Raw genomic sequence first — 24,351 nt, forward strand, 5'->3', positions numbered from 1 at the left:
CGCGGACGAGCAAGCCCTGCCCTTTGAGCTAAATTCATAGTATTTCATAAGGATTAAGGTGATAACTTGAATGCCAGCTTTGAGCAAGTAGTATATGAATCTAGATCCACTGCGAGGAGAAGGGGAGGCAGAAGAAGTGAGACTATCCAAGTTGGGTAGTTTATAACTTTATATGGTAGGGTAGGAAAAAAGGGAAAAAAGAGGAAGAGCTTTTTATCATAGTAGTTTCAGTTTCCAACAATTCGATAGCCGAAGAGTAGAGAAGGCTCGTTTGCTGTCTGCATCACTTCTCTCTTCAAATGTTTAGCTAATATCTCACTTGCATGATGTTCGTATAAACTTTATCATATAACCGTGGTTATAGTTAGCATGTATTTTTGTACACACGTTAGATAAAGAAATAATAATAATAAAAGAAATGTGAAAAATAACTTCATAAAACGTAAGCGGTGATATTCTCATCAGTGGTAAAAAAGTGAAAAATAACTTCATAAAACTCAATTCCTAGCAAAAGTTCATGCTATTCTCCCTTTAAAGTCTGTTTATTAAACTTGATGCACACATATTAGGAGTGGGCAAGATTTTTCGTGATAAACGAACAGTGCTTGTGTCTATCCTCTGGTCTTTGCTCCAGCTCTCCTTTTCTTCACCAATCACTCACGTCGTATTCCTCCTCAATCTTCGCCAGACTTAAGCTATCGCTTGCATCTTGGATATTGCAGTGCCTTAACTTTTGACGTTGCTTAATTGAGATACCTTCAATTTATTAACTCTTGATTTGTTATCTATATATTTATTTTGTTAGTAAATCAAGTTCTGGATGCACATCTGCTTCTGAAGCCACGCCTCAGTACAGTGGGTGCTTGGAATTTTGTTCAGTTTGTTAGTAACCCAAGCTTTCTACCTCACCAGTCACGAGGGCTGGGCGCACATCTGCCCCTGAGACACTAGGTGAACCTGGGGAGACGTCCTACCAGTTGGGTAGCAGTCAAGTTTTAGGACCACCTTGAATGGGCATGCCCCAAAAAACGCCCATGAGAACACCTTCCAAGTCACCTGGCTCGCTAACTGATGCCCCCTAATCCAACATCTCCCATTTACAAAAGCACCACAAGGACTTCTAGGCCTGAAGCCAGGACATATGCACCGTGAATTCTATACCACGAGCTTCCACATTACTTCACTCCTTCGACAAAGAATATGACATAGAATACCCAAGAAACTGTAGCAACATCCAAGATTTGTAATGAATAAAATATGCATGCCAACACCCCTTGTGTCGTTTCCAAATTTTTCTTACAAGTATAAAAGAAGAGAAACAAAGATAAGAAGCTAATCATCTGACACATAACATCATGGAGAAGTGGCACCCTGCTTTGCTTTGAGGACAAGCTCTTCCGTAGTGGTCCCAATTATCTCATTTGCACGCTTGAGACCAACACAATAGTACCTTCCAATCGTATCCTTAATTGGGAACAGAATATATTAGAGGCAAGAAAAACATAAAAATAATCAATTCAGGGTGCAGACAAGGTAGAAATAGACTTCAATAGCCAACAAGAAAGGGTGCAGATAAGGTAGAAATAGGCTTCAATAGCCAACAACAAAGGGACTTAGCATACTACTTACCAAGGTACGAATATTGGCTGTGCATCTTCCCCGATAGTACAATAACTTGAATATTCTCCACGTTGAGAAAAGGATTATTTATTTATATTTCCATAAAAAGATTAGACCTGCGTCTTCTAATCTTATCAATGAATTTGGTTAAACTTAAGTCACCTTGCTTGTCTATGCTTTTTATAATGGATTTCTTAAGAAAATGAGAAGTAGCATTTAGTACGGAAGACATTTTCCTAAAAATAAGCCATTTCAGACAAATGATAATGTTCTAGTGTTCGGTTGGTGATTGTAATGTTAGCAAACCGGATAGTACTTTTATGAAATTTTTTAGCATTAAAATTTAAAATAATATCTAAATGTCAGTAAGAGCAATGATATCAAGTTAAGAGTTGAGATAGTTGTGAAGAGTTATTTCTTGAAAAACATTTTATTGCACATTTTACTAATTGTTAACAAAACATTATGAATGATGGCTTTTCTTGGGTGATTAGGAACACAAAATTAGATATCTATTATGTAAAATGGGAATCTTACGGAAATGTACCAAAAAAGACACTATTTACCAACAACTAACCATTTTAGTCATGCTATCAAAGATAGACAAGAAAATTACCAATGATATATAACATTCAAAAAACATAGTTTGCTTATGGCTTTAACCCATTCTTCGCTAAAGCCATGTTTGTTTGCGCTTCGTGCTTAAAGCCCCAATAGACCTATAAAACCTCTTCTTCCAAAAATCTTAATGTGTAAAAGGTTATTTTACATCCTGTTCAACGTAGTTAATCTTTCAAATTTTCTTGGATGCGTCATGCAGGCATACTCCAGTTCGATCAATGTTGATGCTGTACAATATCACTTTCATATTGGAAAAGAGAGGGCTTTCACATCTGGAAGGTGAAAATCCCTTTTAAAGTGGCTTGCTTTTGTTGGCTTGTAGTCAAAGAGGCTGTTTTAACTCATGACAGTTTAATGAGGAGAGGAATGCTTATGTGTTCCAAATGTTTCTTGTGTGGAAAAGAGATTGAAACAAACAGCCACCTCTTTTTACATTGCAAAGTAACTAGTAGGCTGTGGTATCTTTTCATGAGTATGAAAGGTGTGAAATGGGCAATACCTAGGACAACTGCAGAAATGTTAGCTTGTTGGAATGACCCAGGTATTCTACTGAGGCAGAAGCATTGGTGGAGGTTGATCCCAGCATGTATTTGGTGGACAATTTGGTTGGAGAGAAATTCAAGATGCTTTGAAGATAGAGCTAACTCTGAACAGAAGATCAAGACGAATTGTATATTTTTGTTTCACTTTTGGTGTAAAGAAGCTCTGGTAGAGAATGTAGAGTCTATAGTGGATATTATTGGGTCTTTGTAACTACCACAAGTCCGGGTTTGCGTTTTTGCTCTTTTTCAAGGGTCTTGTAACTATCTTTAACCTTTAGCATAATCTTTATGCTAAAGGTTTCTCTACTTAATTTATAAAACTTGTTACCTTCTCAAAAAAAGAGAGGGCTTCCCAGATATCAGTAGAGAATGCTCATGTGCTAGAAACTAAGTGAATTGTTTCAACCCGGTAATTGTAAAAGAAGGCTAAGTATTAGTCTCTCTTCTTCTACCTACCTGTGGAGACATCTTGGTTTAATGCTTCTAATGACCAAAAGGAATATCTCTCAAGTTTTCAGACTTCTAAATCAGTGGTTTAAAAGCTGGAGTAACTTAAAGATTCCTGGAAAGATCCCTTTTTTTCTTTTCTTGATAGGGGTCTTACCAACTAGCTCAATCTTGCCATTCCAAAGGATGACGCTTAAAACATGGACAATTTAAAAGCGCTTAACTTTCTTTTAGAAGGTATATAGATGGTGTGAGGTAAGGATCATCTAGTCAGCAACGAAATGAACGAGCAATAAGAAACAAATGGCTTGGCCGAGTTTAGCATCGTCTAAATCCAGAGACCCATAAACTCCTTTCCAGTGGTTTAGTCCTGTTCTTTATATTTTATGTTTTTTCCCATATTAGTGCCTATATCTAAATATCTGGCAGCAAGACAAGTTTGCAAGAAAACATATTTACTAGGTCAAGGAAAAGAACAAAAAAGTAAAAGGCTAAGACAGAAGATCATTCTTACCCGAGCAACAATGCCTAATTTATCTAGTTTCTGAACAGCATCATCTACATCAAAATTACAGCTTACACCAAACTCTTCTTTTAGTAATTCCTCGCACCGCAGATCAAGATCCTATACAATCCTCAGAATAATGGAAGATTATCTTAGTAACACAGTAATTGAGGGACACCATGGAAGCATGCATCAAAGAAAATCACCAGATAAGATTCATATGAATGCCAAACATGCACAGAGAGATACATGTGTCATATACCTGCAAAGTAGCTTTACCCTGTTCCATCAAAATGAAAAATGAAATAATAACTTCCTTTACCTGCAAATTTGACATGGACACCATAAGCACCAGCTGTAACTTGTTCAACTACTCAAGAACATTGTATCAGAATCAGTAGCTACATTCAGTAACGAAATGCAGTCTCCAAATTACCAACCGATAATATTTATTAAAAGTGGGAACCCTGAGAGTATATGCAAACATTTCTAAATTTCCTATAATGGCACACCAGCATCATAAATATCTTCCTTTTCTATTTCTTTGACTTCATAATTGTATCGTTAGTCTATCATATAAATCCCGATCACCAACAGAAATGAAAAAGAAAAGCTTATTTTCAGTTTTATAGTCCTTTGTTTTCCTGGGGAAGGAGGTAGGGTAATAAAATTACAGGAAATTCATGAAAGAATGAAAAAGCAATTGAAGGGAGAAAGAAGACAGAAGCTACATACTTCTTGCTGAATCACATCATCGCACAAATGGAGAAGAGTACCCCTTCCACTATCTAGCTGTTTATCATACATTGACTGGGTAATCAAGTTCTGATATGTAGCCATATTTTGTTGAAACCTGCAGGCAAATTAATGAATCAGCTTCAGTGAAATACCAGCTTGAGGATGCTCTTAGTGATTTGCTATGTTCTTAGCGATCATCTGAGCCATTCATCATATAAAACATGTGCCTCAGCATGACAAAATGCACAATTTAGGGAACTCCGATCCAAAAGAGAATGAACATTACAAATGTGGGCAGACTACACAACTAAGTCCATGATGCTTATGTCCCTTAAATAAACAAAAGACAAGTGAAGACAGATTTGAAGTGCTGAAAAGTCAGCAACTAAGAATAAAACGATATACCAGCACTGGTACAGATAATTCTTTGTTTTCTTTTAAAAAAAATTGATGCAGATAATACTGAAATTAACAGGTACTCAACGTGAAGTATGTCTTCGCACAATAGCCTATCACCGTGGAGAGAACAGCAAATATGACCCAGATATCAGCTTTAGGCAATTCAAGCGAACCCACAACAGCTACCTGAAAGAATGAAAGAGTACCTCAGTTAAAAAAAAAATCTGAAAGGACAATAACAGTCAAGTAGTCAAATTCTAAGGTTTAAAGTAACTAACCAGACCAACTATTGCAGACACAAGGAATTTGACCCAATCCATTGGAGTTAAACTGGGATTCTTTTTCTCTGGCTAAAAAAGAAAGAGAAAGATAGTAACAGTTTATAAGAAGCTCAGCCCCCCAGTTGAAAGGTACATATAATAATAACTTCAGGATGTAACAGTTTATAAGTTATAAACTCAGCCTCCCAGAGGAAAGGTACACAAAATACAGGCTGAAAGAAAACAACAACAACAACGACCTAGTAAAATCCCACGGAGTGGGGTCTGGGGAGGGTAGCGTGTACGCAGACCTTACCCGTACCCCGATGGGGCAGAGAGGTTGTTTCCAATAGACCCTCGGTTCAGGAAGACGGAAAGAAAACAAGAAGAGACAATATATCAATATCGTCAACAGAAACCATAGAAATAGTAACAGCATCAAAAAACAATTAGAAAAAAAAAATCATACAAGGACAATTTCCAGGTCAGCCATTGGGATGTGTCTGAAATGCTTCACATAAATTCCTCGATCAGATTTTGATGAGGTACCAGCTCGTCTGCAAAATTACCACTTGAATCCATTATTCAAACAACACGCAGCGTACAACAAGTGAACGATGAAGGAACAAGGGACCAAAAAACTTATTATTCAACAACTTAGCCATCTGATAAACATGAGCCTTTTTGTGAAAGAAAATGGGCTTCAACCAAGAACTTCATATTTAAAGATATTTCCACAAAGAAGGGAAAGTCATACCTGTAGACAACAATTATTCTGTCAAAAGTAGGTTCTTGAATTGTTATCTTGCTCAGCAGACTACGTAAACTGGATAAGTTGGTAATAAGCATCAGGAACTCAAAGCAGGCAGCAAAAATTGTTAATGCTACTGGTATTAAATCATAATTATTAATGTCACTCGACTGGCTAACAGTGGTGAATCCAACAACTGGTCATCCGCTTCTAGCAGTTCAGACAAGTAATCGGGTACATTAGACCACTAGTTTTCTTGCTCTAAGAGCCAAACCCACTACACGCCAAGCATGGATGTGATTAATCAGATTCTTCCAAGTTCCAATTTCACTTGGGCATATCAACTCTGAAATTAAGGTAAACGAATAGTAGAAATGGAAGGGAAATACATGCATGCATCTAATACATACTTTGACAGGGGTTTACTCAACAATTGTTGCTACAACTAGGCACGCACTGATCAAACTGGAGGGAGAGTATTGATAAGAGAAGTTATTTCCAGATGTCTTCTTCATGTATTTTGCTGGTAATGAGATTACTAAGATGGTTATTTGATGAAGATTCTGGCATCTATAATGAAAGGTGAGGGATCTCTATATTTCGAAGGCAATAGAGAAAAGAGGGGAAAGTAATTGACTAGATCAGAAGTGCACTATCAAACAGACGAATGCTGAATTACTCCTTTATTGGCCCTAATATTGACTAGGTCTTAGGGTCTTGAACAAGTCCCACATTACTTTTGCAAGGATTTCTAAATGGACATACCATGGGGCTTATAATAATCCTGAGTTACTCCACCAAATGCCTTAAGATTTTGGGTTGGATGCTCAAATTCTCTCATATCATATCAGAGCCAATTTTTGGTAAGCCTGTGCTCAGCCATTTTTTCCTCTACTTCTTATCTCTACTACTTCATAAACAGCGAATTCTAGCTTTCCGAAGCAGACAAGCCAAAAGAAAGGCAACAACTAGCAATCATGTACAGTTTAGTTATAATACAGCTTGTAATGGTTACTTTTATTTCAATCCTTGTACGTGAGAATAGTACTCTCAAACTTTCTATACTTTAGCAAGACAAAAGTAGTAGAGAATTGGGAATGTCAATTTCTCACATAAAGTTAGCTAGCATTAGTCTAGTTATAAACTTTGGAAGTTGCGCAGATGTTGTAAACTGTTGGGCCTGTCCTTAAGGAGGTAAGGTTGTATACCCCCCCCCCCCCCCACCCCTCATGTATTCACCTTTTGGATATTAACACGAGAACGGAGTGTTAGAGAAGATTTTGGCTGATTATCCACGGCTTTGGAAAGGCCTATAATGTCCTCGGTTATTCAACCACATCCTTTAAGTATTCTGTTTGAATGCTTAGACAAAGGCGGATCCAGGAAATTTATGGGTTCTGGTGACCCCTTGCTTGCCACAGAACCCACAACCCACTTATGCTATCGGGTTTGCAGTTTATTATGTGTACATATTTAGTGGATTTCTCAATACATATACAGGATTTGGGCCAAAGCTACTGGGTTCTGCCGAACCCGTACCATATGTCGTACATCCTCCTCTGCGCTTAGATGCTTTGCCCTCGGTTGTTATATTATCCTTGAATAAATAAGGTCTTATATTCCATGTTTCAGTCGTAAACATTGGATAGAATGGGTTATCCAATTCGTCACTCAATTGGTAGAGATCATAAAGTGTGGAGCCATTATCTACGTCAGTAATAAGTGGTCCTTACTATTTTGATAGGCAATCCCTGGCCAAGTATCAATCTGATCCTGGACTCGACACTATTTCACTTGATGCAAGGAAAATTGATTACTCCTGGCACTACGAAGAAATGTTTGGTTAAAAGGACAAAGGTCGGTGCAAAAACCAGAATAGTTCATTGCTACACTAGGTCCAACTAGCAAGACAGATGCACACAATCTGCGGCAGAGATAACTATAAGACACCACAATGCTTAACTGCCTTTTAACCAAAGACACACCACAACCTTTTTATAGTTATGGACTGTCCATCTCATACAGATTCCAGTTGTTAATACTTTATGCATGAGTCCAATAGAATTTGCATACAGAAAAATAGGTCTATTTGCAACAAATCCGAGTATAACTGAATGACCAGATGAGAGCATTAAAACCTTAATGTCAAATTCTACAAGACAATTGGATCATCTCCACAATGATACATTGAAAGTTAATATGAAAGTTATAGATAAAAGATTCACAAGACGCAAATATGCCACCTAAACTTCCTAGAGCAGCTTATCAGCTAAAGCCAAGAGTAGAAATACACTAATACAGAACAGCAAAGAGACACTTAATAGACCTGAGTTCCATATTTTGAATGCGGATACGTTCAACATATAAGTCATCATCTTCTGCTTCACTGTTGATCTCATCATCTTTTTTCGGATCCTTTTTGCGCCGTGAACTTGATCTCCTCGAAAACAGTCTATCAATCCTGGCAGCATAAGAACCTAAGAATGCTAAGACGCAACGCATTCACTAAAACACTGAAAAGAGGCCCAAAACAGAGGCAAAGTGCAGATGAACTTTAGAATTCTATCTTCACATTTTCACCAGAAGGGTTCAGAAAGCTATAGGAACTTCATTTCGAGTACAATGCAAACTGTACACAGGTTTACTATACTAAAGTATCTAAAAGTCACTTACCTTGTTTTTCTCAAAATCCATGCCCAAGTGCGTCCAATAATCATGTCCACTTTTTCCATGAAAAAGTAATCAGTAGTCTTATCAATTCCAATGCCGCGTCGAAAAATTACGTACTGGAAAGAAAAGGTACGTGTATAGAGATTCAGTGGCATGATCAAACTCTTGACTCTCATCCTTTTCTCTCGAGAAATATATGTTCATATTACACATTGATATACTTAATAAGTTTCTAAGGTAAAACATTGATATACCATATAAGTTGAACAGCTCAAATACAGTATAATACATCCATAATACTATTTGAAGGTTCAAAGAGATATAAGTGACAACACGTGCACAAGTCACTCTTTACCTTTGTTAAAGCTTGTGTGCGCACTATTACAGGTTTGAGGAGCAGACCTTAAACAATGATTACTCTTTTGAAAACTAGCAAGAAGATGAGAGGATAAAGATTCTAGTTTGTGCTCAGTCATAACACACTTTTTTTAATCCGTGGGCACAAAAAAATATCTTTCATCAAAAAAATAGAAGAAAGGGCCAGTAAGCACAATATAACTCTAAAGTTCCTCGCAATAAATGATCGCATACTTTTGCTTGTGTTTTATTGGAGTGCAAATTCCTTCTTGCCAAATCCATGGGCAGAGTAATGGACATCCTGACACCTAAGAGCTAATGTTGTATAGGGACAGTGGTTACTTCAAGATTCACTTTAAACAGCCAATCATACTTGCTGCAAAGCAACAATGAGATAGGGAAATAAATGGACACCATATGTGGATATCAAGGATTCAAGTCACATTCTTGAACCCCAAACAATGCAAGGCACCAACAAAAAGCAGATTGGGAAATATTCAATTTGGTGAAAATTTCATAAATACAACCAGAAGCTACACTTGTCGGCCTAGCATCTGGGAGCCATTAACTTCATACCGAACGTTCCAGCAAAAGTAAAGGCCTCATTTCAAATTGTAACTTGAAGCTACAGTAAGAGATATACCTTGTCAGCAAACTCTGGAAGGTCCTCATGAGGATGCTCTGCAAAATACTTCTCTAAAAGTTTTTTGTCAAGCTGCATCCAGGAAAAGGTAGAGTGAATGCATCGCGAAATGACAAAATGGAACTACATCAAGAGAGGCAATAATTGTCGGAACCAAATTATATGCGAAAGCAGCTGGTTAAGAACCTTAGATTCATCAACAGCGATTGGAAGATTTAGAAGATATTGTCCTGAACGTGCAACATCAATCTCTTCATCACTAGCTATTTTAAAATTGCTTTTGTTCATAATCTGCATCAGCATAAGAGAAATGATGATAGAAAGTGGAGAATGAAATAAGGGTGCCAGAACACAAATGTCATACTCATTTCCCTTAATCCTCCAGCTAGATGTGGAAAAGCATTCAGAATTCACTGCACTTACAGTTTGGTGCAAGTTTAAAATCCATTACAGGCTTGGCCTCAATAGCATGATAATGCAGTGCAAATAATGGAAAACGACTTTAGAGATAAGTGAATAATATATAGCCGTTCCCCATGCTTGAAAATAAAGAAATATCCCCTTCCATTTCGATTTTGCAACAAAACAGCATAAATATGCGAAAGTTTCTTATTGTAAAGCTACTCCTTATGATTAAAAAGGGGAAGCATGTGTTAGGAAAACAAAGTAAAAGAGAAAAAAACAGGAAAATGAAGGACGAAGCAACTCCCACTCCCTGAAGACAAAAACCTCGACCTCTTACCTTTCACCCCACTGCCGTAGTGTTGTCAAAGGCGAAAAGCGATAAAAAGCGCTCCAGGTCTATTGGGGCTTTAAACGCAAAGCCCAATTGAAGTGTAGGCTTTAGTTCAAAAAGGCGCAAAGAAGAAAAATAAAAAAATATATGTAATGCAAGAAAAAATTAAGAATTTCATTCATAATAATTTCCTTAACAATTATTATATCTTTTTACCAATTATATTTATTGTTTTGTACTGCTCTATTCAAGATAGAACTTATGGGCAACGAGGCGCACGCCTTAGCGCCTTGCCTACACAAAAGCGCAGCCTAAGTGACGCGAAGCGCATGCCCTGAGCTTTTTTGAGCTTCAGGGCTTAAGCGCACCTCAAATGAGCCTTTGACAACAACTGGTTGTCTCCCTCCCTTGAGAAGAAACAATTATTCCCTATGTCCCAATTTATGTGATGCACTTTCCTTTTCAGTATGTCCCAAAAAGAATTACTCCACCTTACTATTTTTAAATAATTAAAAAAGTTTAAACTTTTCATATTACCCTTAATGAGATAATCTATAGCCACAAAAAATATATATGACTTGTTTAGACCACAAGTTCCAAAAGCTTTCTTTCTTTCTTAAATGTTGTGCCCAGCTAAACAACATCACATAAAATGGGATGGAAGGAGTAGTTTTTCCTCTCAATTTAATCCAATAGAATTTTCCTCCATTACCCATGGATCTTTAACTTAATAACTGATGCAGGATTCTATCTTTTGTTATACTATTTCCTAGGCTTGGGGAGGAGAGGATAGCATGTTTTCACCTCGTTGGGGATTTTCTTTTGAAGGTACATAAATATCAGGGCCCTCATACAAGGGTTGTACATCGAAAGGATTCTAACTATCTTCTTTTTCTCGGGTAAATTGTTGAGCCATGGGTACACACATACACAAATATAGAAAGAGAGAGAGATCTTCATATAAGCAACTGCAGACTATAAATCTGCACACACATACACAAATATAGAAAGAGAGAGAGATCTTCATATAAGCAACTGCAGACTATAAATCTGCACACACATACACAAATATAGAAAGAGAGAGAGATCTTCATATAAGCAACTGCAGACTATAATTCTGCACACACAGAAGACACATATGAGATTGGATTCTTTATTAAATTTAAACTGGAACACCAATATCCTGACTAACGATATGCGGATACAATAGAATATAGCAGCTGATAGTGTTACTGAAAGGTCCAATACGAGTGCTCAAAGACCACTTGGGCAAATGCGGCTGGGGAGTTGGAAAGAAGGAGATGGGCGACGGACTTGCCCTACTGTCAGAGCTAGTGGTGTGTTCTTGAGATGAAGGCTTAGCCTTCACCACCTTCCACCTTTCCGACTTTCTCTTATTTGAACTATTTAGATCAGTCAACTTGAGTAAGCAACTTGGGCCAAGGGATGAAACTCAAGTCTCTAGCTCTCAAGTATACTGAGTAGGCAACTTGGGCTTGCATGTTATACATATTTTTTTAATAAGTATACTGAGTAGGCAACTGGGGCTTGCATGTTATAAAATGAATCTAAACAGCCCATGTAGCTGGCTCAGGTACCAGAGGAAAACAAACTTTAGACGAAGCTGCAGCTTTTTTACCTGAAACAAATATGTCAAGAAATTCTGTTCAAGAATGTCAATCTCTTCTGGAGATAACTTCTGCTGTTCTAATTTTTTAGCCCCGTTCACAGGATCAAACAAAGAGTATAATTGCTGCAATCAGACAAGTATTATTGATCAAAACACAATATCAACATCAGCATATTATATTCATTTGCAGTAATCTGATGAGAAAGCATGTCTGATCAAATAAAAAGTAGCATAAGATTATATTACCATGAGATCCTCAAATTGTAGAAGATACCAAGCATGAATTGTGTACTCAACCCTCTTGCAAAGCTTCAGAAACTCAGCCCGGTCAGAACTATGTTCTGGGCAAGGAGGAAGGTCGGATCATTAGAACCTCAAAAAAAAACTTACTTAAATAACCAATCATAAATAGCACTAAAGAGACTAGAAGCACAGAGATTCATGCAGCATTTTACAGTTTCAAGAAAAGTAGATCTTTTTGAAAGAAAAAAAAAAGAGTGGAAATGAGCTGCCAAAAAGCAGACATTTATATCCAGAAGGAAAAACTTGTTTCTGTTAAAAATTCTAAACATATAACACGTCAAGCTTATCAGTGAAGGAAGGGTTTTGAAACCTTTTGGGGATTTTGATCCATGACCATCAAATGTCTCCGTAAAATTCACATGGAAGGTGTACAGGGTCCCCCCTTCTTTTGAACTGGGGTTTCCCCTCCTTTTGAAATGTCCAGCACTAATTTACTGCATTGTTTTTGCTGTGAGTAATACTGTTACTTATCTATCCAAAAAATTACATAGAGGGAAGTCGTTTCAAAAGCTTACAATTTCTTGAAATCCATGAGGACTTGATGAAAAGATGGAAGCCTTTCTATTTCGGTTAGAGTTTATATGCCCGAGTGACCGTGTAAGGAGAAGTGTAAGATTTAGACAATTCCCGGTTATAGAGAAATCCTTATTTGTCCTAAGAGAAAATTTATTGAGTAGTGGCATGAAACAAGCCAATGGAGCAGAATGATGATGAGAATTCACATAACCAACTCCAACTAGTTATGAATCGAGGTGGAGTTGCTAAAATGAAATATCTATTAAGCATCTAATTTCTTAAATTCAAGAGATTGTGAACTTCTGAATTGAGTGGAAGTGACTTACTCTAAGAAAGTATTTAATGATAAAACTCGCAATTGAGATAAGTCAGATGGTAAACCTTGGAAAATAATCTAATTTAATCTGGGAAAATAATCTAATTCACACAACAGTAAATCTAATTAATCTGGGAAAATAATCAAGGTCAAATTGTCTGCTTTGTCACAATACAATTAGAGTGCCTCAGTAAACAGCATTAAATTTTGCAAAATTAAAAAACTTTAACTACCATTGAGGGGGTTGCTGTTTACACGAAAAAAGCTAAAACTCAGACGTCACCAGAACTATGAGATCGTGTAAAAGTTAGTAACATTTTAGGTTTAAATTCATGGCACGCAATAATTGCTTGACATTTAAAGACAAAAAAGTAGACTGCCGTTCCCTATAGAGTCTAGCGTAGAAAGTTGTATTATTTGCTTGAAAGATCTCCTCTTGGAGAAAGAAGCATTGTTTCCTTACACTGCCATTTTCTAGCGTAGGAAGTTCTATTGTTTGCTTTAAAAGTCTCCTCGCTTTCTAGCAGAGTTGTGCTAGTCAAATTTGGTCGTTATTTGGTAGTTTTTTCCACAGAAACTGAAAATACCAGAGATATTATCCCATTAAATTAGAGGAGAAAAATTGTTTCAAACAACACAAAATAGAGAGGGAACAAGTGAGTAGAGAAAGAGTAACCGGTTGTTTGGGAGCATCCAATTTTTACCTATAAGGTCGGCGAGGGCCATGATGAGCCTGGGTTTGAGGACTGGAATAACAGACTCGCGCTCCAAACGGATCACCTCTTTCTTCTTCTCCATTCTATTTCCCCCGTCTTCCCAGGGCACAAAGATTCCAAAGACAGAAACAAGAGCAATGCTCTATCCAATGGGTGTTTTTGTTAAAAGTGTAGTAAGTGACATTTAAGGCGACCCAAACAAAGAAATAAAAAGAAAAGGTGTAACGGTAGGAATCAATCAACCGACGAAATGAGGTAAATGATGTAATTAAGCAGCCTCCTCAAACTGCAAGAGCCTACAGTGCCTCGGTAGGCCTTTAGTTGACACGGGCCATGACATTCCTTCCCATTCTAATTTAGTTTTCCTTTTTTATTTATCAAGTGTGAGAAAAGTGAGAATGAGGAATATTAATAGAGAAATTTTCATAAAACACTATCTTTTAGTAATAATTAGCCATCTATAGATACCATTTGCTATATTACGGATTATAGATACCTTTTATGTGGTTATAAGATGTATTTGATGTATTTAAGTTATTGTATTCATGAATACAATAGCAAAAATAGGCGTGAATCAGGGAAGTCCAGCTAATCAGTTGTTGTATTCGAGTGTATTCGACTGTATTCATGGAGTAAAACATGGGATTACAGCTGGACAGATTATTGTATTCGACTGTATTCACGGCGTAAAATAAGGGATTACACTGTTTTTAAAACGGAAAGTAAATCAATTAACATAGTAGACTCCTAATATAACTCAACAAACTCAATTATAACACACAAAATTTGTATTTTCAGTTATAAAAAAGATACTCAACCAAAAAATATCCCAAAAACATAGCAAACTTCAGAGAAATTATATAATACATCTGAATACATAAATTATATTAATTTAAAAAAATATATGAATACATTCATGGCATATAGTGAGACAGTGAATACAACGAAATACATAGAATACAGCGGGATACATTGAAAAATAATGAGAAAAAAGACAGTGAATACAATGAAATACATGGAATACAACGAGATACATTGAATTACAATGAAAAAAAAGACAATGAATGCAATGAAATACATGAAAATACAGCGTGGTACGTTGAAAATACATTGAAATATATTAACAGAAAATCAAGTTGCTCAGCCCCAAAATCCGTCATCTTTGTTCAAGAACAAACCCTGATTTCCGGTGATTAGCAATATACTCATTGTACACAACAGTTGCAGCCACACGACTGAAGCGGTGGCTACGCTTCATGTGTTCGAGAAATAAGCTCTCAAATCCGAATAGCCACCGACGATATGATTTAGGTTTTGACCGAAAATTTCCATTTGACGCTGATGAGATTCACTCATACAGTGGCACTTGAATCCGTTTTCGTCTCGACATTGCTTCTGACACATTGGTAGTACCATCATAGCTTCCATAAGCCCTTAGCTTTGATTCAATTGGCAATTGCCTTTGGGGTTAAAGAAATCGTATCAAACTAAAATCTATATCAATGGTTATTGTTTCAGAAACAAACTAAATCTGTATTAAAATTAGAGAAACAAAATAATGAATCGTGGGTTTGTGGGAGAAGAGAGTAAAATGTATGCAAAAAGAGAGAGAACGTGGTTAGAGCAGATATACGGTGATTATGTGAGAGAAAAGACTAAAAAGGAGAGACAAAAATATTAGTTAGCATATATGGTGCCTTAAATGTAGGATTTAACTATAATTAGATATTTTGCTATAAAGGATAAAAGGTATATATAGAATGTAATATTTTAAAATGGTATTTATTTAAAATAAATAGGGTACTAAGGTTTTCTATAAGGCGTAAAACTTTAAGAGTTACTCCGCATTGCCAATTTTTTCCCCTTATCATGAACTCCTAAATTCTACCAAGACCTTTGCGCACCAACGAATCCACGATAAATCACTCTAAATGAAGTAAAATGTTTTTAAAACAATATACAACCCTCTCGTCTCGTTAATTTGAATTTAGCCAAATGCATCCAGAGAAAACACTAATGACCGAATCATGACGGTTACCACATTAAGCTGGTAGTGATAGTACAATTTCCGTATTAAAATAAAACAACATAATGCCCAAAGTACATAGCGCAAAAAACTCATTTCTGCCGTTAGGTGTAGGTAATGTTGTCAGAAGAATTTTCTAACAATTTAGTTTGTACTGAAAGGAAAGCATTGAACAAAATATGGGAGATTTTATTTTACCAACAAAGAAAAAAATGAAAACTACGACCAAGACTATATTAGCTAAATATCTAGTTAAAGAACCATTGGATCTCCATAACTAAACCAATCTCCCTATATCTAGTATATACACAGACATTAGATTTGTCTAATGTATGTATTTACAAAATGCCTATGAGGCTTGACATCGTCAAGAAAAGCCTTGCAGCAGCCTCACCTCAAAACAATTGCAATAAAATCTGGCTGCATCTCGTGGTGTACAAGTTTACATCAACTTTTGTCCTGCAGACTCTTGGAGCCACGTATCATTGTGCAACGCAACATCCCTATGGATTCCAGGACCTCAAGAATGGTTTACCCATCGGATCCTGCAACCCAGGATTCTGAGTAGACATGCTCACCCATCCGAGACCATTGGGTTTAAGGACTCCAGGACTTTCCTGGCTACTCATGTAACTAAGGGGTTTAGCTGGTAGCAGCGAGGCATTGCTCGTTGTGGTAACTCCCACACCCATCTCACCATAGTTCCTTGAAGGGATCAACCGTTCTCTTGATCCTGATAGATCATAAGAGCCACTCTGATGCAGTGTGTTACATTCAGATAAAACACTGTACAAGCTCTGATCTGAGTTGTTTACACTTCCAATGCTCTGAGATGGACCACCAATACCTTCCAAAGTAGACCAGGCCCCACGGGCATGATTCTCTCCAGAGAACCAATTCTGACTTAACAAGTCTCCACTGCTTAAATGAGTTTGAGACGGTGCTGCTACATGAACAGAATTGACAGCCCAATCTTGCATGCCAACATTCAACTGCTCATGCCTAGGGAAAGAGTATCGACCTCCATCTGGGTATAGATTCTCCTGAAAGTTCTGATGCATGAGGAGATCATTCAGTCCCTTGTGCCTTAGCTCCAATGGTAACTGCGCATGAAGCTGCTCTCTTAAATGACCAGAATATTGACCTGGCTCCACGATCAGATTGCTTGATGGTTGGTACACCAGTGGAGGCTGTCTATGCTCATGATTGTAAGATAAACTATCTGGGCCTTTAAAAAATGGTTGAAATATTTCATTCCTGTTCTGAGGGTATGAACCAAAAAGAGAAACATCACTGGGTTCTCTGGGCAACATATCCCTCCCAGCATCCTTTTCTGTAGGGACAGCTCCCAGATTAATAAGATTAGCCGCTGGCTCATCAGTAACTCGAGGATGCCCAAGTGACAACTCCTCAACAGAAGAATATTCATGACGTATGGGAGTGGCACGTCCATAAGAAGTAGCTATGCTAACTGCTGGCCAACCATCACTGGTAGAAGCAAGAGGACCCCCCTGATCAACAGGACCATCCACATTATTCAACCCTTCCTCAGGATACTCTGATAGAGTTGGAGAAACTTCATCTGCTTGCTGGATTATATGGTTCTCGTTGGAGTCCAGCTTGAAGTGGTCTAACTGATTGCTCTCAACAAGTGAAACATGATCAAGATGCTGATTGAGTGAGACAGGGAGAGATTCATCATCATAATCAGTGTTAGCTGTGCTATCAGGAGTCTGTTTATCACATAAGCTTGCAGACTCTCCTCCCTCCTGATCCTGACCATCATATAACCCAAAGAGTTTTATTTGAATCTTATCAAGCACATAGGAAAACTAACAGATTTCTTCTCAGGAAAATTATGGTTTAACTAAAAGCTCTTAACTGAATATTCTACCACTCATTTATTTGTATTTAACGAGACAGGGCCCGTGTTTTTAAGAAGACTATCTTCCCTTTGACAATACACAAATTGGTAAGAATTTAGGTGAATCCTTTTCGCCTCAATAGTCAATACAGTTGTTTTTCTATTAGTATAACTGACCTCTGGCTGTAGAGGAAGCTCATCATTTACTATTTCTCTTTCCATTTGCTTCTTGATCAACCCATCAGATTCTTCATTGGCCTCATGCTGATCAACCTAAAGCAAACTTGGAAAATGTTTAAATTAGACAAGAAGACCATCTTCCCTTGGACATACACGAATTGTAAGAATGTAGGCGAAGACTTTTCGCCTCTATACAATTGGTTTTCCATCAGTATAACTGACCTCCGAGTGTAGAAAAAGCTCAGTATTTACTATCTCGCTTTCCATTTGCTTTTCGATCAACCCATCAGATTTTTCGTTGCTCTCATGCTGATCAACCTAGAGCAAACTCAGACAATTTAACAATTAGACAAGGAGACCATCTTCCCTTTGACATATACGAATTGTAAGAATGTAGGTGAAGACTTTTCGCTATAAAATTGATTTTCTATTAGTAAAACTGACCTCCAGCTGTAGAGGAAGCTCATTATTTACTATCTTGCATTCCATTTGCTTCTCGACCAACCCATCAGATTTTTCGTTGCTCTCATGCTGATCAACCTAGAGCAAACTTAAACAATTTAACAATGAGACAAAGAGACCATCTTCCCTTTGACATAAACGAATTATAAGAATGTAGGTGAAGACTTTTCGCCTCTATACATTTGGTCTTTTAATAGTATAACTGACCTCCGAGTGTAGAGAAAGCTCATTATTTACTATCTCGCTTTCCATCTGCTTCTCAATCAACCCATCAGATTTTTCGTTGCCCTCTTGCTGATCAACCTAGAGCAAACTTAGACAATTTAACAATTAGACAACTAAGATAGACTATCTGGAACTTCCATTAGAAAAAACAAGAAAACCATTCAGAAGAATATAATCTTCAAAACTGATTCCTCAAAAGGTGAAGAGATAAAAACCACAATGACCCTCAGACACAAAGGGGAGATAAGCTAAAAGTATAAACCTCTACTTCCATTGAGAGTGCAACTTCTGCTTCTTTATTATCAGTTAGTTCAGCAAAGATCCCATCAGAGCTTCTTCTCTTTTCTCCTTCTTTAGTATCAGTTAGTTCTGCAAAGATCCCATCGGGGATCTTTTCCTCTTCCCCCTGATAAAGCAAGTAAAAAACAAATTGTCAGATAATTCAGGAGATTCCGGGAACTTGGATATATAAGATGCACTCCTAAGATAGACCTTAATTTGGACTTTCAGTTTCTGTTCCATTTCTTGACCTAATGATCTTCTCACTTGCAATCCCTGTGAACGTCTCTGTATCCAGTTTGCAAAACCAGCAGGGACATCCCTGTTTGCCAGGTGCAGCCTGTACAAACACACACTATGAACTGATGTGGAAAACATTGATAAACTAGAAGAAACGTTTTGCTCCACAGCACTAACCAGTGGTCATGTAACTTCTGACGTTCCTCTTCCTCATAAAATTCAAATGGCTGTACATGGAGATTTTCCACATCACCTAAGACGTTGCTCAGAGACCTGGGCTGAATGCTATTGCTATTATGCTTCATGCTGTTCTTAACACGTTGATAGTGTTCTCGACTGACCTGAAATATGATGCAGAAAGGAGGGGAAGAAGGATGGAGAAAGAGTATCAGTAACTCGAGAAAATTCCATATAATCAACGAGTCCCAACAGAATTTCCACACATGAAGGACTGAAATGAAAAGCATTCTATGTAAGAACTCAAGAGACAAAATGGCTGGGCTAACATCTTGCTGAATAATGGCTGCAACATATGAGATCTCCAATTTTTGGTGAGAAAACAAACAAAATCAAGATCATTTGGAAAATTCTAAATAGATTCATAAGATGTTCCAACCAAAGCATAGCCACCTTAATATAAGACATGTATTTGGCGCCATCGCTGTGTTGGATATTGCGCTTATTTAGCTTTTCTCCTTTCCTAGACCTTCCAATCACCTTAGCTCCATCAGGTGAACTGCCATAGGTTCCTTCTGTCAAGCCCTTTCTGAATACCAAAAAAGGCGCATCTGTCATGCTCCCTTCTAGTGGGAAAGATGCAATTACCATAATAACAACCACAAGCATACAACCAGAATTTAAGAAGTCACAGTGTAAGCTTATTCTATCTTCTATTTTGCTTCTTCATGCAATAAATTCTTTTCATCTACTTTATTCAAACAGATTTATTGATAACCAAAAAGGTTAAACTCAATTCAAGAACAACAATGTCAAGAAAAAAGAACCAAAAGGATCTTTGCATGAAACTCCTACTCTGGCATAACTTATTGTCAAAACGATTTCAATATTTCTTCTGAGTTATCCTTTATCTCTTTTCATGTGCTTCTTTCTTTCTTCTTGAATTTCCTTATATATCGAGATCAATACAGAAAGACAGTGCTCAAGGCAAAAGACAGTATACCCTCTCTGACTATCCCCATCCAACATCAAAATGTTCAGGCGTTCATTACTACATCCTTTGTCATGCCGAGATGAGGATTCAGGTGTCATAAAAAGGTTATCCTAGATTTCATGAAATTCAGGCTCAACAAGAAAACGACATGGAAAAAAGAGGAAAAGAAGTCTTCAGATTTATCCATGAAGTGGTTTGGCTCCTAACCTGGAAATTTCCTTTGCAAACCAATAGTGAATCGACTTGTTAGTGTGAAAAGAAAGAAGAAAAGAGGTGAATTCTCACCAACTAATAACACTGTCTAAATTCCTAAAGTATTCCTTGAGTTTGGTAAACAAGAAAGTCATGGGCGGACACAAGTTTTAAGACGTTATAGTCAAGTTATTTATAAATTTTTTCTTCAAACTTTTCATCATTTTGAAGAATTATATGCTCTATTGGGCAATAAATTCATTCGACTTTTCTTACGAGGTAAATAATGAAATCGTTTGACATCAAAATAATTATAAATTACGCTCTACTCAATTCTTTTCTTCTTGAGGATTTTCACACAAACATTTCGTGAAATTTTTTGAACCTGAGCTTTTATCTTTAGTTTCACTTGACCAGACTCTGTATGGTTCGGAAATGGAACTATTTTAAGACATAGTCGACAGTGGGAAACACATATCCAGTTTACAGAGGAGACAGAGGGGAAGGCAAGACATAAAGAAACCCAAGAGAACACATGATGTTTTTCACTAAATTAGTGGAACAATTCAAGCCAATGTGTGGATAACATTACGCATTTACTGCATTTTCCACTGAAGGTGGAAACTTCAAAACTAAATTTTAGCAAAACTCAAAATGCGAGCAATAAAATATTCTGCGATCTTAAGTTAATTCTCTTCTCTTTTTTAACTTCCATTCCCATTCAAATAAATATATGCATAAAAAAGTCTCACTCCCTTTCTTTTCCTTTACTTCATTATTGCTGGGAAGCAAATTTTCTAGTGCTTTTTTGAGATCCTAAAGAAACCTATGATATAAGACAATGAAAGAGAACTCACCTCAATATTCTCTCCACCAATTCTTCCTCAGAGTCTTTACAGCTCTCCACATTTTCCTTCCATAACTGCAACTTCTCAATCATACTGCCACGAGAAATAAAATGTAACGCAAACAGCAAAATGTTCTGAAAATAAGGTTAAAAGGACAGTTAAGCAAAAATACTTATTATGGTAATTTTGTAATTCCATGTAATACGCCTTCTTGTTAGCCTTGAAAAGATGTTCCTGACGCATAACATTATCAGGGTGAAAGCTACCAGAACAAATCATCTGACCCCTGCAAAGATACCAAAGACTTTTAAGCATGAAATTCACATAACATCTCTGTAAGGGGTCAAATCACACAAGTCAGATAAATGCATAGTTAAGCATGCATAGTAAACTAAAACTAGAAGCAGAAAAGTATTTTAAAAGCAAATTATCCTTAATGCTCAGCGATAGTCAAAATCTCTCCAATCAAAAGCACTTGAAAATTCAAGAGTTAAAAGATTATCTACTAGATGCTATGCAGAAAAGTTATGTAGCAGCTGGGGCTGCTAGTGCAGATGGTCATGAAACCAGTGGCAAATCTAGAGGCTAAGATACGGGTTCCAGGGAACCCATTAGCTTTTGCCCAAACCTTGTATATGTATTAAAATTTCATTAAAATATCTACAAATATTTGACTGTGAACCCAATTATTAACTTGAGATCGTTGTAGGAACCCATAAACTTCAAATCCTGGTCTACTTGCCATAAGGTAGTTTGTGCTAACCTCTTTGCAACTTGAGATGTTGATTTAGAGATGTTATTTCAGATAATTGGCACAATGATGTAAGATACAAGGTTAATAAGTGCATAATTAAGCACCTAGTCAACAAAAATCCGTAGCAACAAAAAAATATTTTAGAAGGTTATGTGATCAGATAGAATAGCCCAACAACTAAGGAGGTAGAAAAGAGATCTCAGACGGTTAAGAGAACTACAGTTCAACGCCAAAACAACTACAAGAACATGCTTGTTCCATAATAGAGAAAGCCTATGCTTCTCTAGAGTCTAGACTCCTAACTTGAAAGGAATTTGGCAAAATTAAGGACTATGCTAGGGAAATTATTAACAGCCAATGTGTGGTAGGTCGATTGCACTTCATATTAGGTTCTGTTAAAATTTAAGTGTTTGGTTCCTCTTGTTGGTCCTCACAAGCTACCTGTCATGCTCACACTATCAAGTATTCTACACTATCTAATACAAAATGAGGATATGGCACAGTTACAGATGATACATCCGTGTATTATGATCCTCAAAATCCCTTGTATTGATCTTTTTTTTTTGAGGAGTTGATTCATTGTATTACAACCTAATGTATCATATTATGGTCATATCAAACTACATCCATAGACACTAAGAAACCTTAGTTCATCTTTTCTTCTCCATGTGCCTCACGACCTCTCTTTGCATCCGTAAAACAATTGCTGCTTGGTGGGGTAACTGTAATTTCCAATCTCATCGAAGAACACAATGCTAAAATCAGTATCTTTATCGGCACAATCTCAATTTATATCAAAAACATCTCCTAGCTTCTTTTACATGTATAGAAAACTAAGAAAATGGAACCATATCCCATCAAAATTTGATAATTCCTTGAAATGAGGAGACCAACCCGAGTACCATCAGATAAAAAATAAAATATCAAGAGCCCACCACAACTCCTACTGTCCGAAGTAACAGTAGAAGTCACAGCAACCTGAAGTACAAATTCCTAATAAGTAAAAAAAAGGAAAATTGAATGTTTCCGTAAGAACATCTGACATATTGTTCTCAGACATGTGCAATGTTGTCATGCGGAGATGTTTAGTAAAGAAAGACTTGCCACTTAACAAAAGGATTTCCGAAGTGAAAATTTTCCTGCCCCAGCAATTTACAGACAATTTCATCTGGTTCTGACCCTTCCGGCAAAAATTGCGTAAGAAATCCTCTCTCATCTTCTGACAAGTTTGCCTGCCAGACCTATATCAATTTTCATAGTGTAAGACACAAGGAAAATCATAGCTTCCAGTATATTTACCATACACAACTTCATAGACAATTACCTTGTGCGAGAGGACCTCACTTAAATTTCCGAATTCAAAAATTTCGTGAGGTAGAGTAAAAACATCAGCCAGTATACTATGATGGTGGGAGAGAGAATCCAAAAAGGGAGTCAAGTCTCTCCATGAAATGCCAATTTGCTCCTTCTTGGCAAGAACACACCTTTTTTTGTCATCCCAGACCAGAGAAACATTGGATCTTAACTTCAAACTATATCTTGCTAATCCCTGCTTCTTCTTCTTCTTCTTCAATCCATGGGGTTCCTGAGAATAGTCAACAGTGCTGGCAGCACGTAGACGTTTCTTCCACTGATCAGCCACCATTGTCAAAGCAAGCCACAGCAATTACCACTAGAGCATAATGATGCTAGCTCAATTTTGATCAATGAGCCTCCCTAGGAGTAGTCAGTTCAGAGCTTCTAACAAAAACATTAAAAGAAAAAATTTAGCACCGAACACCAAATATTAGAGAATGTCATAGTTCTGGAAAAATATGTTCTTAGGGCATCCTGGTGTGATGGTACCCAAGAATGTTAATGCAAGGACGTTTTACTTTGAAAGCATTGTAGCCAAGAAAAATCAATTTTTGCTGAAATATCAAAAGGAAGCTTGAAGTTGATGATTCTACAGACAACCTGTCCTTGTTTTCACACATCCTATAGGTAAAAGAGGGAAATTGAATGCCAATCAAGTGCAATGATACGCAGATGAGGTAAAATCGTTCATTAAAGGCATGTAGACAGAACAGGTAATAAATTATAAACAAACAAGATTCATAAAGAGCAAAAGCTCATCCGAAAGCCTGTTCAATTAAGGAAACAATTGAGACACCTTTCAGTTGCCGAGTCACCTCTTAATGTATAGGTACCCAAGGAAAGCAGGTCAAAGTCCACTTCTATGATCAAATAGACTAAGATTACGTTGAGATTACTGCAAAGGGTACTTCAGAGAACCATACAATCCTCACTCTACTATCTCCAACTGTCCTTGTCGCTGTCCTTCCCCTCCCCCCCCCCCCC

General features: G+C 37.1%; 2 protein-coding genes across 4 annotated transcripts in view; both read right to left on the bottom strand.

Annotated features, from left to right (window-relative positions):
• LOC109228469 lies at positions 1,188–14,091 on the bottom strand. 2 transcript variants are annotated; one of them, XM_019393565.1, is made up of 15 exons: positions 13,759–14,090; positions 12,166–12,260; positions 11,929–12,042; positions 9,740–9,844; positions 9,554–9,625; positions 8,557–8,669; positions 8,210–8,344; positions 5,890–5,958; positions 5,602–5,689; positions 5,151–5,222; positions 4,958–5,058; positions 4,471–4,588; positions 3,998–4,057; positions 3,745–3,855; positions 1,188–1,464 (listed from the first exon to the last, which is right to left on the bottom strand). In XM_019393565.1, the coding sequence occupies exons 1-15, from the start codon at positions 13,850–13,852 to the stop codon at positions 1,354–1,356; spliced, it is 1,458 nt and encodes a 485-aa protein (XP_019249110.1). In that variant the 5' UTR covers positions 13,853–14,090; the 3' UTR covers positions 1,188–1,353. The 2 variants fall into 2 exon arrangements, with proteins under 2 accessions (XP_019249110.1, XP_019249111.1); XM_019393566.1 differs by lacking the exon at positions 5,890–5,958 and having other exon boundaries at positions 13,759–14,091.
• LOC109228468 overlaps positions 15,876–24,351 on the bottom strand; it is a 9,168-nt gene continuing 692 nt past the window's right edge. Inside the window, exons 2-14 of one of the 2 annotated variants that reach the window (XM_019393564.1) lie at positions 23,336–23,748; positions 23,116–23,252; positions 21,430–21,543; positions 21,267–21,350; positions 19,677–19,812; positions 19,224–19,387; positions 19,020–19,146; positions 18,790–18,933; positions 18,510–18,605; positions 18,285–18,380; positions 18,063–18,158; positions 17,838–17,933; positions 15,876–17,571 (exon numbers count right to left, since the gene is read on the bottom strand). In XM_019393564.1, the coding sequence (XP_019249109.1) occupies positions 16,300–17,571; positions 17,838–17,933; positions 18,063–18,158; positions 18,285–18,380; positions 18,510–18,605; positions 18,790–18,933; positions 19,020–19,146; positions 19,224–19,387; positions 19,677–19,812; positions 21,267–21,350; positions 21,430–21,543; positions 23,116–23,252; positions 23,336–23,656 (2,883 nt within the window). In that variant the 5' untranslated portion in view covers positions 23,657–23,748 and the 3' untranslated portion in view covers positions 15,876–16,299. Of the gene's footprint in view, positions 17,572–17,837; positions 17,934–18,062; positions 18,159–18,284; positions 18,381–18,509; positions 18,606–18,789; positions 18,934–19,019; positions 19,147–19,223; positions 19,388–19,676; positions 19,813–21,266; positions 21,351–21,429; positions 21,544–23,115; positions 23,253–23,335; positions 23,752–24,351 lie in introns of both variants that reach the window. The other variant, XM_019393563.1, reaches the window with a different exon arrangement.

This window comes from Nicotiana attenuata, chromosome 7 (assembly GCF_001879085.1).
Source record: "Nicotiana attenuata strain UT chromosome 7, NIATTr2, whole genome shotgun sequence".
Taxonomy (NCBI): domain Eukaryota; kingdom Viridiplantae; phylum Streptophyta; class Magnoliopsida; order Solanales; family Solanaceae; genus Nicotiana; species Nicotiana attenuata.